The sequence below is a fragment of the Melospiza georgiana genome, chromosome 3, assembly GCF_028018845.1.
Source record: "Melospiza georgiana isolate bMelGeo1 chromosome 3, bMelGeo1.pri, whole genome shotgun sequence".
NCBI lineage: Eukaryota > Metazoa > Chordata > Aves > Passeriformes > Passerellidae > Melospiza > Melospiza georgiana.
In genome coordinates this window covers 90,905,851-90,925,861 of record NC_080432.1, presented here as the reverse complement: position 1 = coordinate 90,925,861, position 20,011 = coordinate 90,905,851, and the positions used below count along the sequence as shown (strand labels likewise).

The 20,011-nt window shown below is 40.7% G+C and overlaps 1 protein-coding gene across 3 annotated transcripts in view; it reads left to right on the top strand.

Moving 5' to 3' along the window:
* Positions 1-3,299: 3,299 nt before the first annotated feature.
* The window catches only part of LPIN1 (lipin 1), a 49,061-nt gene continuing 32,349 nt past the window's right edge, over positions 3,300-20,011 (top strand). For all 3 annotated transcript variants that reach the window (XM_058020860.1, XM_058020859.1, XM_058020862.1), the window contains exons 1-5: positions 3,300-3,344; positions 13,159-13,359; positions 14,661-14,756; positions 15,978-16,315; positions 16,685-16,804. In XM_058020860.1, the coding sequence (XP_057876843.1) occupies positions 13,168-13,359; positions 14,661-14,756; positions 15,978-16,315; positions 16,685-16,804 (746 nt within the window). In that variant the 5' untranslated portion in view covers positions 3,300-3,344; positions 13,159-13,167. The remainder of the gene's footprint in view (positions 3,345-13,158; positions 13,360-14,660; positions 14,757-15,977; positions 16,316-16,684; positions 16,805-20,011) is intronic.

The window sequence follows — 20,011 nt, the reverse complement described above, 5'->3', positions numbered from 1 at the left end:
GCAACAGCCTGCACTACTTTGCCTTCAAATGAAGGATGAATTGAAGTAGTAGATAACTGAACTTGAAGGAAAAAGGAAGAGAAAAAGAAAGGGGGGGAAAAATTCAGTAGCTTACCAGAGGCAGCTGTAGGTACTGTATAATAATATCTACTTGTGTTAGGAGAGAAACTCCTTTGTTAGGATGGTGAGATGTTTAATCAGGTAATTACAAAGCCAGTCAAGCTGCTTTTTGATGTTTACACTGGAATAAAACTAGATCAACTCTTAATTTACACTATGTGAGCTACTCTGAGTTTATTACTTATATAAAGAAAGTCAGCGCGACTCCAGAGCCATCTTTGCTTATGAGTTAATTATAAATTAAAAGCTAAAAGCTTATATTTTCTATTTACTGAATAATTTTTACATGCACATTGGGCATTCATTAACAGTTGCAGTCATTCATAACCCAGGTCCTGTGTGCCTGAACATCAACCCTAGTTTTATTGGGGGAAAAGCCAGACATTACTGCTAATGCACAATGGTTTGAATGGTTATTTTGCTCACTGGCACCATCTTTGCTAGTAAAATCTAGCGTCCTAAGATAGAATTGAAGGCTTTTTTCCCCCTTGCATGGACTTGCATAATTTTTTATAGGAATCTGTTCTTGGATTTTATTAAATTCTTCTGTGCTTGTCAACTCTTTTTAAACCCAGTTTTATTAATTTAGAAGACTACACAACTCAACTTTCTTCATAAGTGTCTTTTCATCGTAACTATGAGCCCAGATAATAGGCTAGAACTCCACTGTGCCAGAACTATACAAACACAGAGTGAATATGTAAGTTATAAGGTCTTTGAAACAAGAATCAGAGTTAGGTGATAATGAATTGATGTACATTGACCATCAAAGGAATGGCAAGAAAAATGTCCACGAGCAGGTCCTCCAAAATTTTGTGGACAGTTTTAGATCAAACCTTGATAAACAAACATCTGTTGACCAACACAATGCCTCCAGAAAGAAACCTGTCAAAGGTGAAACCTTTCAGGAAGCAAACACTAATACTTCAGAACTTCATCATTCCTGAGTGTGTTTTGGAAATGACACTATCAGGGACTTTGCCTTTTCTAGGGCTATACTCCCTCTGCCAGCTAGTCTGTGGGTAACTCCAGATTATTTTTTAGGAACCATCCCTGACCAATACTATCCTCCAAACTCTGCACTGGGCTGAGTTGAATCCAGAGCCATGACCACGCTAAGGCCTGGACAATATCAAAGTACTGGTTATGTACCAGTGCTTGGTCCTCTAGATAGAAATAATTGGGAACAGTTATGAGCTGAAGTGAGGATTTCAGAATGAGTTGGCAGAGGTTGTTCCAGGGAAGCAATCTGAGGAATACCACTCTGTACACTGGTCGCACTATGAATAAGAATAGAGTGAAAAAGCACAGAATGATGGTGCCCTGTTGTTAAAGGAAGCTCACTGTTGCTGTGCAAGCATTTGGCACTTCCCACATCTTGTGTGTTTTGTGGCAGTATTTACTCTGCTCTGTAGGAAGAGAAAACATGACCTTGCACATGGAATCATTTTAAATGTAGAGCATTATTCTGTGGGCTATTATATCAAGCAGCAGATGGTTGGACATGATAAGTAGCTAAACACAATACAGTACTTCCAAAAATGAGAACCTAGCTTCTGGATTTCTGAAAGAAGCATGGAAGGGTGGGTGTTGTTGAGACTGCGGAAAGACGGTGTTTTTTATTCAGTATGTTATGAACATATTTTGACTTTAGCATAGTAGTAGAAGACCATAGTGGACCAATATGTTAAAGGAGTCCTCCTGCCTAACAAGGATGGTGATGGCTGGAGATTTCCACTCCCTCAGAGGGAACACAATATGGGATTGTATTCTGCACAAATGTGGTGGGCAGAACACTAGTAGGATCCACAGTCAACACAGATAAAGCTTCTTCTATTAACAGGCATGGGATTATTTACCAGCATTTCTCATTGCCCACTGACTGCCCACTGGCAGGAGATTAGATATGAAATGCCTGGGAAATGAAACTACATTTGTGTATTACTTTCTCTTTGGGAGTAAGTGTACACCTTTCCTTGTCATGCCTGGGCAGGAACTGTCTTCACTGACTTTTCTGTTCTAAACTGAAGTGTACTCATTAGTGAAGCTGTGCAACCAGGAATGGAGGAGAGAACAAGAGGTTAGGATTGGAGTCTGTGAGTTTGCATTGGGTTCTATAACTCAATAGCTCTGTCTTAGCTGTACAAAGACTGGCCAATGTGGAGAGAGAACTAAGAGAGCTATAGAAGGAAGATGTGTCACAGAAAAACCATTTGAAGGATTATGATCTGGTGATAACCTAGAGAAGATTCTACTAAGATTGCTTTGGAGTGTAACCAAAAATTTAACAGAAATGGAAGGCTTAATTACTCTAATTACTAATTATTCTTCTCAAGCTTCAGCTGCATGGACATTTTGAGGACTACAACATGGAGATGCTGGAAATCCACCTCTCAAATTTTCTTTTTCAGGCCTAAAACTAACAGAGTGCTTCAATAATGACCTTTTGGTCAGGTTTTTTTTGTATGTTTGTTTTTTGGCTTCTTTTTTTTTTTTTTCTGTGTAATCTTTGTCACCTTTTATTCCTCCGTGTTACTCCGTTTCCTGTTTATTTGTAATGAACATAGCACCACCCTCTCCTGAGTTCTGTAAACAAGACTTCAAAAAGGCCTGGAAGATTCCTTCATCAGTTTGTTTTTAACATGGACATCCACTTCCCTTTTTAGCTGTGTAAGGCGGTCAGTGCAAAGAGAGGTTACAATACGGTTTACATAAAAGGAAATCACTATCAGGTGGAAAAGCTTTATTTCATCGCATTTATTTAAAGCGGTAAAGCGTTTGACGCTGACAGACGTGTTCCCGATGGCGATGAATGCCAGGCTCTGGCAGCCCAAGCGACGCCTATCGCGGCCGTGCCTCTGCTTTGCCTGAGCCGAGCGATTCCCTTTCCCGCTCTCCGTTTCCCCCAGCTAGGAACCTGACTCGCCGGCATCACCCCACACCACAGCACCTCGGCCGCGGGATCACCCCACACGAGCGCGCCACGGCCCCGCCCCGGCCCGCGGCGGCTGCGGCAGCTCCGGCCCCGGCGGGCGGGCGGGGCTGGCCGGGCCGCGCTGTGCCCCCGCTCCGCCGCGCCTTCCCCGGGCCCCGCGCTGCCTCCTCCCGGCCCCTCCTCCGGGGCGGCACCGCCGGCCGGCCCCAGCGGCCCCGCAGCGTCCCGCGGCCGCGGCGCGCACAGAGGCGGCGGCGAGCGGAGCTGCGGCAGCCGGCCCGAGGCAGAGGTGGGTGCCGGGGCTCTGGCGGCCTCTGCGGGAGGAGGGAGGCCCTTCCTCCTCCGGCTGCCCGCGGGCAGGGCAGGCAAGGCCGGGAGCCGCTGAAGGCTGCGGGTTCGTCCGGCCTGGGCATCCCGGCGGGGCTCCGGGAGGCTGCCCGCATCCCCTGCCCGTATCCCTGCCCGCCTTTCCCTGCGGAGCCGCCTGGCTCTGGGCAGTGACAGCTGCGCCCGGCTTGCTGGGCGCATCGCGGCTGGACACTGCTTTGTGCGCGGGGTTCGAGGGAAGATGTGATGCTTTCCAGGTGTCCCCTCAGAGGGAGGCACCCTGCGTGGGGATCTCGGGTTTGCCCGTCCCCCGCCGAGCTGTGTGAGCTGGTAGTGGCCAGTGCCCTTCTATGTGCTGCTGCTTCCCCTTTGGCTCTAGGAATTTTGCTTCTCTTTGCCTGGCAGCTGCTGATGCAAATCGCTGCATTATGCCCCTGCTTCACTAATACTTTCCCTGAGCCTGAATAACGACAGCAGTAACAGGACAGAGGGATTTAATGACATAGTAGAGCCCGGCTCGCAGCAATGCAATGGCTACACGGGAAACTAAACTTTCAGATATTTTGTGTTTTTTTTATGTTAACCCCCCCAACAGTTTTTATTTTTCTGTTGATTAGAATATCTACTCTGCCTTCAAGAAGCAAAACTAAAAGCAAATGTGTCTGGCAGGGAGGAGACAAAACACTGCAATATTGTTACCCCTGGCAAATAAAGGAATTGTGTAGAGGTAGTATCCCAGTTTTGATATTGCAGACCATCTGGTAGATCATTTGTCTTTTCACACGTAAAGTCATAAGCCTTGATACATCTTTTGACCTCTTATTTGGCTCCTAGTCTGGAGGGTGTTTAGAAATGGTTTATTTTCTGGATAGCTTTATCTGTGTCCCTGCCTCTGCTGTCTGAGGAAGGAAACACTGGTAAATGCTTAGTGTACACACATAAGGTTTTGTTGTCATCAGCGCACTGTTAGATAGGTGAACTCCTATTACAGTAAAATGAACCTGCTTCCATGAAGAGAACTGGAGAAAAACTGGGGAAACAGTGAAGGTAATCAGATGGAAAATACTCTATATAAATATGTTATTATTTTAGACATAAAGTCATGGAAATAGCTTCTAATAGTTTTAGATGATACCTGCTTTTCTTATAGCTCCAGGTCAATAACACAGATACAGACTACCTGATAATATCTGCTTACCAGATGCAGTGGGGCCTATTTGTAAGTGAGTTGGGCAAGTTTTAGTCTTTGACTCTTTTCCATACCTGAGCATGTGCAGATGCACAGATTTGTTTATCTGTGAACACACAGTTGAAATACAGTAAAAGCTTACTTTAAACTCTAAAAATGCAGAAAATATAGATTAGATATAGAGTCAAATGAATAAATTTTTTCCAATCCTGTTGAGAGAAAGCATGCCAAGTGACATGAAGTGTCTGTATGGAGTAGAACTGCTGCTGTTTTTTCACGCTGGTTTATGTTCCCTCACTGACATCAGAACAGTAGCACAGGACAGCACAATACATGACTTACCATATTTTCTCAGCTACTTCAAAAGTTCTTGGTTTCAAATATCAGTTTGTACTTTTAAATTTGTTGTAAAGTTTGAACTCCTTTATGCAGTGTCAGTCCAAAGGGGTCCAGTCCTTCTGTACGTTCCCTCAAAGTGTTTCCATGAGGAGGGAAGCACTGTACAGTTGGGAAGTTAAGGTATAGTGAGACCAAGGGAAATGTGGTCTCAAGAAGTCTATGGGAAAGGAGTAGACAAGTCTTGAGATACAATTTCAGGACTGCCTGGAATTTCAAGAGGTGTCCCTTGTACTGTGCACTGCTGATTCTTAGTTTCTCTCTTTGTTTGGCAATAGCAATTGTATGGGTATGTGGTGAGTCAGATCATCCCACTGATCTAGCTAGAAATTATTTTTTCTGGCTTTAGTGGTGTTACTTTTCAGTGCTGACAGAAGGGCAAGATTTAGGAGAGTGGGGAGGTTGCTGTGGGGACTGTGGTTGTACCCTTCAGCTGGCCTTGACAGAATTTTTCCTGGACTCTTGGGTTTGATACCGTGACTGTGGGGTTTTGGGGTTTGTTTGAACGTGGGGATTCATTGCAGATAAGTTTTGAGTCTTCAGTTTGAATTTTTGATTTTAGCTGCTCTCAAGAAAATATTCTGTCCTTTACAGGGACTTAATGAAGAATTGCACCAAGCAAAGGTTTAACTATTTGAAATACAGTGCAATACCAGAACCAGAGGAATAGTCATGTCATATTCAAAGTCCATGTCTGTGAGTGGGTGGTTAGAGGGACAGGCAGCTTGGAAGATAAGTTTGACATTTGATCCATTTGACTCTCTGGCTGTTGTAAGAAGTCACGATTTTTGGCACTGGCCTTTGGTAACTTGGAATAGAAGTCAAATAGTTCCTAATAGAATTAAGCCCAGAATAATCCCAACCCTGAAATATTCTGGAGGTTTGACTGGCAGGAAGCATAATGCTCTTTACTGTGGAGTAGAGCCAGCCACACACTGAATTTTGCTTTCTGATGTGGGACATACAAGTGAGCTGCACCTGTCTCCCTACTGACCAGATGTACTGTCAGATCACCTGCAGGAATGTGGTCTGTCCCATCAGCTGGGACTATGGAGAAGTTTGGAGCAAATGTGAGTATAATTGGACTTGGACAGAGTTTGCCCTCCTATTTACAGAACAACCAAAGTCACACTGCTCAGCAGAGTGCTCTAGAGTTCTCCCTCAGCAACTTGTCCAAACTGGGGTGATGGCTGCTTATGGCTCCCTTTCAGGTCATGTGTCCAGGTTTCCTTTCCCAGGAGAAAGGAATATGCAAAGTGAGAGTTTGTCTGTGTTTCACTTGGGTGAGCTTGGCCTGCTGCAGTTGGGATATAGCAACAGTGGTCAGCCCTGCTTGCAGCCAATGGGAGCTGCACCCTCTGAGATCAAAGCCTCAGTAACTTGCCCAAAGTTATGAGGGGATCTTAGGAAAGTGAAGCTCTAAACTAAAGTCTCCCAAAGTCCTACGCAATGTCTTCATGGCTCCCCTAGAGAAAGTAAATCCAGGCTCTGATTTTACTCTGGAAAATGTACAACTTTGGGGTTCTGCCTGGGCACTCACTCGGAAAGGTAGGGTGGGAATTCGTGGCAGTGACTTTAGGTTGGATTGATATAGGAACTCACAAATAGTTAAGAAAAAGGCTTTTGAGAGTTCTTAATGATTTTCAGTTTCCTACCTGAAATGGCTTAAAATACTAAGGGATTTGAATGTGATGATCAAACAGCACTAGTGACTTTACCATGTGTTGACAGCTTACTAATAAACAAAAGTACATGTTTAAAAAAATAGAATGATAATTATTTACAGCTTTTATAGTTAAGAAGTCAACATTACTTTGGCTGTTGCACAGACATGAAGGGCAGAGCTTAATTTTGAAAATATTCATCCAGAGAAACTTCATCTGAAATATTTTCTTATCTTCCCTACCTTTTTATCATGAATCTTTTTTAGAACATAACCTCTGAAACTGTTTTTCATGGTAAGGAATATGTTAATAGTAAAATTCCATTAGCTGCAGTAGGGGGATTAAGTGTTCAGTACTGCAGACAAAACTGAATTGTTTCAGAGTCAAGAATAGAAATACTTGATATGCAGTAAAAGAGTGTTCATAAGCACTAACTTTGAAGTATTATAATTTACTTATTTTTTGTAAATGAATAATTTTATTGAAGGGACCATAGTCTGATTCCCAGATAGTACAGTCTCTCAAGCTTTACATCTTCAAAACAGAAACCAAGGGCAGATGAGGGGACCAGATGGACCAGTTTGTAAAATTGTCATAGTTTCGGTGTCTGCAGCAGAGGTGCACTGATGTATTTTAACTGAACACTGGCCCATCAATTTTTATCTTCCCTTCACCATTTCACAACACATATGGAAGTTCTTAGGAGGAAAGTTGATTTGTTTTGTCCTTATGCCCATCACTTCAGCCATGGACCAGGATCTCATCATCACATCAGGTATTAAAAGTGTAGCTAAAATATTTTTCTGTATCTTTTGTGGGTTTTTTTTTGTTGGTGCTATGCTTACCATTACTGTAAACCTTCCTCTCCTGGCCTACAAAGCCAGTCCACAATCATACATAGAGCCTTAGAGAAGGGGCCAAAAGATGTTGCTATCTTATTGCAGGGGTTCCATACTGTTGTCTCCTTATCACAAAAGTTTCCTATCTTCTTGGTGTTTCTCCTGGGCAGTGTCCCCAAGCACTTCCTCTTTCTTCTTCACAAAGCAGCCAACTGACCCCAGTTCCCTTCTCAATCACCCACCCCACTCTTTTATAGCACTCTTCTTCTCACTGGTTACAGCTGTGGCCTGGTAAAGTCAGGCCTGTTCCTAATCTTTGATGATTGGCCCACCTGCAATTCCTAGGGGTAATATTACTTTATATACTACCTTTATTTTCTTATATTTTGTTCCCCCGTAGAAAGAGACTTAAATGTTGCCAAAGCTCATTCTTGGTGACCAGACCAGCTAGCACCATCTATTCTACAAAGCTCTGTAAAACTTTAAAAGAAGGTGACTGCTTCTCAGCTGGCCATGGAATAGTGCCCAGTCCATCTTAGCTCCTTAGCTGTGCCTTGGAATTGCTGGGAGAGTGCTTATTGGCCTGTGTCTAAAAGAAACAGATTTTGAAATTTACCAGAAGCAGATTTTGAAATTTAATTTAAATAGATTCAGTAGAGATGTCCAGATTGTCATGGTCAGGTCTGTGATGGGATATGGGTTGATTTGCTGCTTTGGGCACAGGCAGAGCAACAATGTCTTTCCCAAAGGTTGCAGATGCTTGTCCTTAAACCAGTCCCAGCAAATGTTTGTCCTGTTTTCAAAATGTTCTGCATTGGAAATTTCATATCTTCCAGAGGAAGTGTGGTTTACTTTTTAATTACCCTTACAGCATGCCGCCTAAATCAACTGTCTGTTTTTAGAGCATGTTGAATAGCACTTGCGTCCCTTAGTAATTTGGATATGTGTGGATATCTAATCTATTATTCATTAATGTTGTGGCACCTGATGAGACACCAGGTATTGCAAAAAGGAGAAAGGCATTTAGTTCCTACAATTTTCAGTGTTTTATTTTGAAAATTGGCAGTAAAGAAAGATGGAATTGTAAGAGAGGAGCTGAGCTATGAAAAAATCCCCAGAAAAACAAGCAACCAAATCCATGCCACGGGGGGTGCTATTACTGGCTTTTCCAGTGGAATGAGGACATAGTCTGGTGTACCTGTATGAAAGAAGTGGATTATCTAGATGACAGTGTGTTTGATCTTACTGTGGCATCCAGCAGATTGGGACTTTAAAGAATTATTTATTTTGTTAGGTCAATATTTGCTAAATTAATAAATCAGTTAATAATAAGGGAGATCACCAGCTATTTACTTTTTACGTATTTTCCCACATGATGATAAATTCTGAAAAATGGCTGCTCGTCTTTAACAATCAAAAGAGTTGGAAATTTTCTAGGCTTTCTGGGAGGTGATGCTAGTTAGATTTACATTTAAAATTATACTAGAAAATACCTTTAATTTTATAATAGATGCAAAATGTAGAGCTGTGAAATGTCTTCTGGCAAAGAACAAAACTCAAACCATTTGAGAATCCTGACAGAAGCAGTACAGACTGTTCTCACTTGCAAGCTTAGATCAAAGGATTCTGAATTTTCCCAGCACAAAAAAAATATTCTGTGCCGTGTCCACTAGCATGGTATGAGAGCAAGAGTTTTATTAAACTGAGTATAATGAACAGGAGGCACTGGGGGTGTAACCCATGATGTAAACTCCTGTTTACTGCTGAAGTTGCAGCTGCCTGGTCAGTAAGTGAAAGACTTCTTGGAGTGGCCAGAGTGAAGTATTGCTCCAAAACCACATCCTGTCCCTCTGGGGTTTGAGGAGTGTTGGTTTCCTGGAGTGCTGACATGGCACAGATCAGCTTTATATTCAGAGTACAAACTCACAAACCTCAGACTCCAGGCAATCTCAGCTTTGGCTGGCATGTATAAAAGGTAGGATAGAGGGCCTGCAGTTATCAGAGTCTGATTTCTGAACTCTTCCCCATTTTAACTACTGCATCTTTTATTCCCTATTCCCTACATTTGAAAAATAAACCCATTTTTGTAGGTTTCTTGGGGAACTGGGGTTTGTGTGACCAGTCTCCCAGTCTGTCTTTGAATTCCACAATGACTTTGTTGCACATACCAGGTCCAGCCCAGCTTGAGAGGAATGTCCACTACCAGCTTACAGGTGGAATGTGACACTTTTTTGAAGTGTAAGGGATAAGAGATTGCCAGTGTATGGAACCAAGCTGTGCTGAGCTGTTTGGCCTCAGAGCTTGTGGATGGTGTCCAACTTTTCTAATTTGTGAGTATGAAAATAATCTTTGTGTCCAACGACAGGGCAGGCAGAGTAGCTAAGACTTCTTATGAGCAAGAATAGTTGCAAAATTATCTGTTTAGGATTTTAGGAGCCCAGCTGGTGTAACTTGTGAGAGGATGTGTGAGTCCTCATGTTTGGATTGTCTGCCAAATAGTGGGGGTTTATAATAAAGACTGTCCCAGCAGCTCCTTCTCTGCCAAGGAAGTCATGGCTGTTTTGCACCTAGAAGTTTTGTTACTTCAGCAGACCAGGCATTAACTGGGGTGAACTGTGCTGTGGAATTTTGACCCCAGCTGTAGCTGTATTTGCATTTAATTTAGCTCCATAAGAAATGTGTTTGTTTTTGTGCTTTAGGTTGAAAAAATCACCAGTAAAAACTATTTTTCCACAGTAAAGGGGTAATTTTAAAAGTTTGCTTATGTCTGTCACCCTGGAGGCTGAACCTTGATTTGTGCCTGTGTCATACCAACTTTTTTAAGAGTAACTTTTTAAGAGCCAAGGCAGTTAGGGGGCTAAGACCTTATGACTTAGAAGCAGAGGCCAAGAGAACTAGTTTTGTTTATTCTTCAGAACACTCAATTACTTTTTGGGGGGGGTATAGAGGAAACAGCTGGGATATTACAAGCGCACAGTGGTAGGACAAGAGGCAGTGGCACAAGCTGCTACAAGGGAAATTCAGGTTAGGTATCATGAAGAAAAGGGATACATAGGATCAGGAGAGCAGAAAGGCTGAGAAATCTCCATCCTGAAGACACTGAGGACTCTGCAGGACCAAGGTTGTGGGCAGCCTTGGACACATGTTTGGACCAGGTGACCTTTAGAGGTCTGTTCCAGCCTGTTGTTCTGTGACACAGCATAGGATGTGGTGTGAGTTTCAAGTGCTGTTCCCTGTGAAACAGCTTGTCACTAGATTTGCATTCAGGAAGGTGATGTTTCTAGTGTATAACAGGAGCCCAGAAGTGCTGATTCCAGTTCAGTGCTGGAGAAAGGAATATAATTGCCATGAAGTTTTTGTGTATTGGTTTTTCAGTAGGTGGCACTTTCTGGATGCCTGAATTGAGGGCTGTGCAGAAACAGCCCTCACTTCTCCAAACACTATGTAGGTATTATTCTTCCATTAATAAACACCTGTCCTGGTTTTGGCTGAGATAGAGGTTTCTTTCTAGTAGCTGGTATAGTGCTGTTTGGGATTTAGGATGACAATAACGTTGGTAACACACTGCTGGTTTAGGTGTTGCTGAGCAGTGCTTACACTGTGTCAAGGATTTTGGTGGCTTGTGCCCTGCCAGTGACAGGGCTGGAGGAGCCAGCTTGAGAAATTGTGAGGGGACACAGCCAGGGCAGGTGATCCCAGCTGGCCAAAGTGATATTCCATACTGTAGACCATCATGCCCAGAATAAACTGGGGGAGGAAACTGGCCATGGGCTGCTGCTTGTGGAATGGCTGGGAGCTGATCAGTGGGTGGTGAGCAATTGCACTGGACATCACTTGCTCTGTATGTTGAAATTCCTTTGTTCTTTTTATTATAATTTATTATTACAATTTCTATTACTTTCTCCCCTTTCTGTCCCATTAAACTGTCTTTATTTCAGCCCATGAAGTTTATCAGTTTCACTTTTCTGGTTCCCTCACCCATCCTGCTCAGGATGGGGAATTGTTGTGAGAGTGTAGCTGTGCAGTGCTTTGTTGCTGCCTGGGGTTAAACCACGACAGCATCTCGTACACTGAATACTTAGAAAATCAGGAACAAAAAGAATTTTAAAAAACCAGATTTTTTTAAAGGTAGTGCCTAGTTTTAGTCTTCATCTTTTTGTGGTTTCATTCCACAATTGTCAGATGGGGAAACCGTGATTGCTTTTCAGGGACAATGCAGTGATGACTACCATAAATAATTCTTCCTTCGGAGCACAGTTTGTGTCCTGACCCGTGTATTGCAACAGGAGCAGAGAAGAAAGCAAAGCCTCAGTCCACACAAAGTAGAGGGACTTTTGAAAAAAACCAGAGGTGTACATTGGTTAATTAGAACAGCAATGCATGGAAGAAAACTGCCTTAATTGTAGCATTTCCTAAATTTCTGATTTTTTTTTACTCTAGTGCTTTCATGGTATTCTTTAAATGGTCTTTTGTTTATCACTGTAAATCACAGTTACATTTGGAGCCATTTTACAGCATCTCATGCATCTTTTTTGTTGTTTATAAGGGACACAGCTGAAAGAGTCTCTATTGTAGCAGATGCTGCTGCTGTGCAGTGACTGTCTCAGGCTCTGAGCTCAGTTCTGTTCTCATCACCCTAAATGGGAGGGAGTTTCAGCATTGCCTGCCCTGCAACTGTTACTTTTGTTGATATCCAGGTGCTGTAGTACAGCCTAGCAAAGAATTGTGTGTGAGTCTTATGCTCTATCCTGTGTGCACAAGGACTTGGATGAAACTAGTGTCTTGGAATCTGCAAGAGGGGCTGGAAAAATATTGAAAACAATAGACACTGGAAGTGTTTAAAACCTATGCTGTTCAGGAAGGTATCTGCTTAAATTCACCCATATTTTGAGAGCCACTGAAAGACTTTTTATCTTTTAAACATGTCTAAATATGCATGTTAGTAATTTCTGGGGAACTAAATATATTGAACAGGACATGTATTAATAATGTGGAAACAGCAAACTAAATGCTAAATAAATGTAGGAGCAGGGGAAGTAAAGCAAAGCACTTCAGCCATCAACATAAGTGTAATTTTTAATAAAACTGCAGATACTGTTTGAAAAGGCTTGTTTGAAACAAGAAAAGTAAAGTTGAATTAGGAAACAGTGTTCAACCTTAATGCATAACCTCTGAATGCATTATAATAACCTTTTAATGGGAGAAATTGCTGTAAGATGAGAAAATAGACTTTGCCTTTAGTGTGGTGCAAAATTAGATATGCTCAAAGCTATTCACTTGTCCTTCCTTTAAAAGCCTGTGGAAATACACAAAAAAAAGTATTTCTGGTGTTGAGGCCACAATAAATGTTAGGAGGAGATGTTATTCTGGAAGTAATGTTTTTCTCCTCAGAAATAATTGGAGGCATTTGAGCTTCAGAGTCTCAAAGTTTGACAGTGGTTTTGAATTGAACTGATTTTAATGAACTTTTGAAAGTTGTTACTATTTTCTGGCTTGAGAGATCCCTTTTGTGTTTCAATAGCTCTCTACAAACATGCTGTGAATAAATTAGGTGTGAAATTCTGATTCTGTGCAAAATTGTTAATTTGTGAAACAGGGGAATACCCACTGCAGGATTCTCTCTCTTAAATGTCTCCACTATACAAAGCAGGGATCAAAATCCAATTTGTTGCACCTTTTGCCTTTCAGGTCCAAACCATGAATTACGTTGGGCAGTTAGCAGGACAAGTGTTTGTGACTGTGAAGGAGCTCTATAAGGGTCTAAACCCAGCCACACTGTCAGGATGTATAGATATAATTGTGGTACGTCAGCCAGACGGAAATCTGCAGTGTTCCCCTTTCCACGTTCGCTTCGGGAAAATGGGAGTTCTGCGTTCCAGGGAGAAAGTGGTAAGAAAATGTGACAGTTTTTATATGTCCTGTCTGTGAGTTAACTGTAAGAGCATGGAAGTTACTGAAGTTCTTTGGTCTGCTAGTTGAGGTTTTCTTTAGACACCCTTTATAAAGAGCCTGAATTAAGACAAGCTCCAATTAAAATGGTTGTTACTGATTCTTGCAGTTCAGAGCATAATTTGTAAGACATTGACTATAATAAAAACTGGAACTAGCCATGCAATTTGTAATATTTATGTTTAATAAAGAAGAATTTCAAATGTGCTAATTTGAAACTATACTAGATTTCATTAGTGACTCACTAAATCCCCTTTCTTTGTTCAATGACATGTTCAATGATAGTTCCAAAAAGGGAGATATTAGTGAAGTAGTATTTTCAGATAATAGAACCTTGAGGTTAATTGAAGCTGGAAAAAAACAGTGAGGATCTTGAAATAAAAGTAACTCGTCTGAGTGACCTGCTAGTGTATCAGATGTGAAGTTACCAGATTATTTTAGAAAGTAATTTTTCACTCAGTAGAGTCTAGGTTCTAATGCAGCTAGAATTTTCTGCAGAAAGATCCTAAAGTCAGCATGGACATTGTTCAATTCTTACTTAGATCAGAAAGAAATTCCAATATTTAAAATTGGTAAATGCTGAAAGATAATAATGTGCCAGTGATGTGCTGTGTCCTGAAATAGACTTGTAGACTTGTGCAAGTCTCCAAAAAATTTACAGTGAAAATGGAGTTAGTGGCAAGCATGATTATAGTCAAGAGAGAGATCTTCCTGAGAAGAAATGGAGATAGTTAGGGCTGTACAGTGATGTGATAAATGTGTGGAAGGAATTTTACATTCAAGAATTGAATATAGAATTATTTTTCTCATTTGTGTTTCTCATACTGTAAAGAGAAGTCTCTTTAATTAATTAGAAAGACAACATATTAAGACAACATATTAAGATATTAATTTGCATTTGGAAGTACTTCTAGCACAATTAAAAAATAGGCTATGAATTTAAGGAGCAAATAGATTTGTTTGGCAAATGAAGTATTCAGAATTGCATTTAAAAAGATTCAGAACTTTATGTATTGACTATAAACCTTTCTGAGTAGAGGAGCAAGGTATCAATGAGCTGAACAAGTTGGAAAAACATTTTTGTAATTGATTGCTTTGTGAAGCAGTACTGAAAGAAAAAAAGTAGGTCAATATTTCCTGTTTAGTGTAATGTTTCCTACACTTTCCTGAGAAGCATTTGCCCAGTGCCAGCAGTAGGACTAACTTTCTTTTCATATAGGAATGTATTTATTTCTTTCCAGGTTGATATAGAAATTAATGGAGAGGCTGTAGATTTGCACATGAAACTGGGAGACAATGGGGAGGCCTTTTTTGTACAGGAGACAGATAATGATCAGGTAAGAGTGAAAATTACTTTTAATTCATTAAAAATCTGATGCTGGCTCTTCAGAGTCAGTTTTGATTTAACAATCTTGTTGAAAAATATGCTTTTATCCATTTAATAGTTTTGAAAGTTTCTGGACAATATTCTGCTATAGAAATGTAATGCTTTGCTGTTACTTTAGGGCTTTTTTTAATTTCTGAGATTTGAAAAAGCTGAAGGTATTCTCTTGAGTGAAAAGTAAATCATTTGTATGCCAATGTGTGAACAGAAATGGCAATGACAGAGTTCACATGCTTCAAAATTGTTTGCAAGAGATTAATGTCCAGGGACCTGGTTTTTTTTCAGAAATCTTTAATTTGAACATATGCACCAGACTGCCAGTAAAAGTGCACATGCTCTGTAAACATCTGTGCCCACATTAATTCTGGTGCTTCTCATAAACATGTTCTCACAACTATCATTCATGGGGGGCTATATTTAAATGAGAATGTCTGCTCTTGAGCTGTGGTTAAATACTGGTCCAAAAAAATTATGGTCACAGTAACTTTGAGTAGTCCACATGTAATGTAATGTAAAAAAACTTTTGCAGGCATTTTTCTTCATATATCCCAAATAATTTTTTTCACTGTCTGGAGTAGATGAGTGTTCAAATTTCTGTGCTGAGTATGATATTACCAGTATCAGGTGAGATTTTGTGATTGTGCATCTCTGTACCTTTAAAATTTTTGTGTGTTAAGTTATTTGGTGACTGAAAACTGCTGGAAATACTTCCATGAATGTCTAGAGATGTATATATATGATTGAATAGTAGGGTGTTTGTGTGACCTAATTACAAACCATTGACCTTTCTGACTGCTATCTGTCATCTGTGTTGTGAAGGGGAATTGTATTTTACATAATGTTCAGGTTCTAAACTAAGATTTTGTTTCTGCTCTGTACCTTACATAAGGTGGACAGAAATGTATGCCATAACCAATATTAGATGCTATGTATGCCAATATTAGATGCTCAGAGGATGCTGTATTAAGAGTATTGTCCCTGGTTTGTCTAAGGAGATGCAGCTATGGAAAAATTTCCATATGCCATAGGAGCATAATGAGCATCCATGTCCCATCATTGTCATTTTTCCCGAGGAGTAAATGACTAAAATTTTGGTAATTTGTGCATAGGTTGCTGGTTGTATGAGTGGTGAAAGAGCTAACATGTTTTATGATTTGAATTTTTTCTTTTTCAGGAGGTGATTCCTTATCATCTCTCCACGTCTCCCATTCTGTCTGAGGGGACTGCCTTAATGGAATCCCAGCTGAAGAGGAATTCCATAGACAGGATACGAAACCTGGACACCAATGCATCCTCACAAGTCCCACCCCAAGCCCATGGATCCCAGCCTTCTACTGAAACATCTCCAGTCTGTAGCTCTGTGAAAAAAAGGAGGAAGAAGAGGAGGAAGTCAACTCATAAAATAGACAGCTTAAAAAGAGAAGACACACATGGAGACACGTCAGAAGATGAAGACATGTTTCCCATAGAGATTAGCTCTGAGGAAGAAAAAGAGCCATTGGACAATTCAAGGTATCATAGTGGAATTGAGATATGTAATGAAAACCTGGGTTAATGTTCCAGTCCATGCCTTCTAGCAGTAATTTCTAAGTCAGAACATATGGCTGATGAAGGTGTTACTTGAAAAATAAAGCTTTAGGCTAGAAAGATATTGGGAATGTTAGTAATTAAAGTAATGAAAATGACATTAAAAACATAAGAATTCTCTATGGTGTTGTGAACTAGATGGTTTGAATCAGATAACATTTCTTTATCTCCTTTTAGTTCAGGTTGTACTAATTTTTCTCTGCCATAGGGTTTGTTAGCTGAGGTATATGAAAATTCAGTAACCACTTTGTCACCAAAGTGACAAAGAAATGTCACTTCTTTCTCCCTGTTTAGGATCCCTGTTCCAGATGTGTTTGTTGATGATGTATCTGACACAAAGGCTCCTGCAGTTTCTGTGCTTTCTCAGTCTGCACCTTACGCTCATTCAGATGGAGAATGGTCACCTCTAAAAAGGTACTTTTTTCTGATAGTACAGTTCTAGATATTACCCTTATTCTAATTTTTCCATTAGTGTCTTCTGTGCAAGTACTATATGAAGTCTCACTAAAGATTTTGATATCAAACATGGTCAGTGACCATTAATAGATGAATACTTCTATATTTTCAATAAGTTAGCCTACCAAAGCATTGGTTTGGCTTTCTCCTGGATACAGCAAACGCATACATAAAAATGCAGGTCCATAAATTCTGAAGGATATTTTTATCTGTTAATGTCGCTGTTGGCATATAAATACTCTAGAGAGGAGGAATGTTTTGTGCAATCTGAATATTTGCCTGATGCACACACCCTGTAAGGGCATCAATGAATGTAAGTTTATAAGTCTTCAGTATTTCAAGCGCAATCCTGTTAAAAAGTTCCCAGATAGGAATTAATATATAAAAATAAGACTTTTTAAAGTGAAAATGAGCTTTTCATGTTGCTTTTAACATAGATGTGATATTTTTACTGTGTGAAAAGAACACATACAGTAATTTGCTCACTTTTTCCTGTATGTGTATTTGTATGCATGCATATACCTTTCATATCAAACCAGAGCAGTTTGGACCTCCCTTTTTGTGTCTGTCAAAAAGGGACAAGTTTTTGCTCAATGCATTGCACTATAGTTCCAGTTAGGTCTGTGTGTGTGTGCCCCATGCACATGTGCTCCACATCCCCCATGCAGACTGCTGGAGTGCAGCAATATTCACAAGACCTTGTCCTAACAAGTCTTACCTCAATATCCTGCCTCTGTAGTTGAGGGGCAGAGGAAGGGAGTGTGAGGAGATTATTTCAGGGCAATGGCTAAATGGAACTGCTATGAATTGCATTCTGGAAGAAACATTGTCCAGTGCCTGTTAAGCTCAATGTGATTGGCATCACCAGGCTGCTGATAGCATTTGTCAGTACCCTGCCCTTTCAATGGCTTTTGGAACTGTGTGTTCTGTTTGTTTCTTGATTGCAGTATCCTGGGTTTTGAAAACTCTCAATGTAAAGTCAGCGTTTGTGTAACTAATACACAAAGAGTTTGTTAACTGGCCCTTGTGAATATAATGACACCCTGTCTGTCTTTCCCCCCACGTGCTCTGCTGCCCAGTAAGGCTATAGATTGTAAAGGGCAAACCACTCTCCTCACTGTTCCAGCAGATGGAGGCCTATCTAACACTTGTCCTCAACAATCTTCTCACTTTTCTCTTCCAGACAGGTAGAACAGTTGTCCTCCCTCTTTTCTGGACTGCTTTTTAATCCTTTTAACACATTGCGTTTTTATCACATTAAGACTATGTGAACTGCTGTTGTATTTATAGCTGTACTTATTGCTAACCCTGATATTTGAAAGTGACATTGGAAACTACTTTCTCTGCTTGCTTCTTTGTGTGCATTGAGTAGCAGTAATGATGAACCATGTAGTACCTTGATGAACCATCCATTCAAAGAGAATGGCTGAAGCAAAATTATGTCAGTGAAAGCCTGGGTTAAAAATCAAGTTTATTAAGATGATAAAACCCCCCAAAAGGAAGAACTTAGTGAATTCATTCCTCTGAAGACTGGCATTTCCACATATCTTTTTACAATCAGTGTATATTTTGATGACATTTTTATCCTATGGTTTACCTGAGTTGTTTGCTTGTGCATAGATTCCTGAAAGCAAAACAAAAACCTCAGAGAATAAGTGAGCAATAAAAAATGCAAACCTTGTAATGGGAGGAGCCCTGTGCCAAAAAAAACCCCTCTCTAGGCCTTTGCAGTAGTGTAGGATTCCTCTTTTCCACAGAGCTAAAAGTGGATACAGAGACTTTCTGTGTTAAATTCAGGAAGTCTCAAGATTCTGCAGTCAAGCTCTTTCACTCCATTAAGCCAGTGGAGAGAGGTCACAGCAACGTTAAAAATTTAAAGTAGTAGAATATGACCTCTGCAATTCTCCATTAATGCTGGGAAAGCTTTGAGTAATACATCAGGCTAAATTATTCATTGCTTATATCAACATAGTTGCCATACTAGGTGCCTAAAGCTGTATCAAAATTGATAATCTTGAGGTTTTCCCAGCTTCTAGGTCTGCCTTCTTTAACCTGACCATGTTGCAGCACCAAGTCAAAGTGAGATCCTGGGATATTCAAAACTGTTCTCCTTAGCATGTTCTCATGGCAAGGAAGGGCAGGAGCACAGGTTAGGATGGAGCAGTGCTGTGCTCTGGGTGGCTTCATGAACTTTGTTCTGGAATTCAACTGTTTTACAGACTAGAGAGACATTTAAAGTGCTGTAGCAACTTGTCTGATTGAGGCTCTGTGTTTGCAGCTGTTGAAATAAGAAATACTTGGTGGGTCTTTCAGCATTTTTTTTCCCTTTGTGAAGTAAGGAATGCTATTATGGCCACCTAAGAGGTGCTTCACAGGCTCTCAGTCATTGCTGTGACATGTGCGTGATGTAGGCCTCTTTCCTTCTGATCATCTTTTATCACAGGTACCATTTGTCACACAAGAGTGAGCTTTTTCTCAGATCATATTGCTGCTTTTTCAGGTATCTCTTTGCTTCCAGTGCAAAACACTACAAAGATCATTGTAGTCTGTTACTGCAGAACTGCCAACTACAGGCCATGTTCCTTGTTCTTTGCCATTAGATTAGATTAAGTGCAATCACAGGTGTTAAAGAATATATAGGACTGTAATACAAATATTCAGCATCTGTGGGATGTGAATCAGAGATGCTGATCTAAATACCTGAAGTTTCCCTTCCTTTTTGTGTACTGTTGACAGGATGGGTGGCTCTGGTTTGATCTGCAGTATCTCAGCAATCTGTGCTGAGGCAAGGCAAGGCAATTTCAGCTGGGCTGAGTCAGTGCTTAATTTAAGGACACAGGAACTGCAAGACACAGTTCAGCCCAAGGCAAACCCAGATCATTGGGCAGCAGTTGCAGCAAGAACCTTCACAGAGCAGAGCTCTGCTGCTTTAACATACCCACATGTGTGAGTGCTGCATTTCTGGTACTTTCATTGTGTCTCTGAGATTAGAAGTCACAGTGCTGAGTAACAGCTTGGGCTCTTCTCCACTCAGCTGTGTATAAGGGAACTGTATTTTCAGGGAAAATTATGGAGAAGACCATGTTTTCTTCCACCCCAAATCTGTTTTCTTACTGCAAAGTGCAGAGGTTCTACCCAAGCTGAAGCAATAGCTCTGTTCTCTCA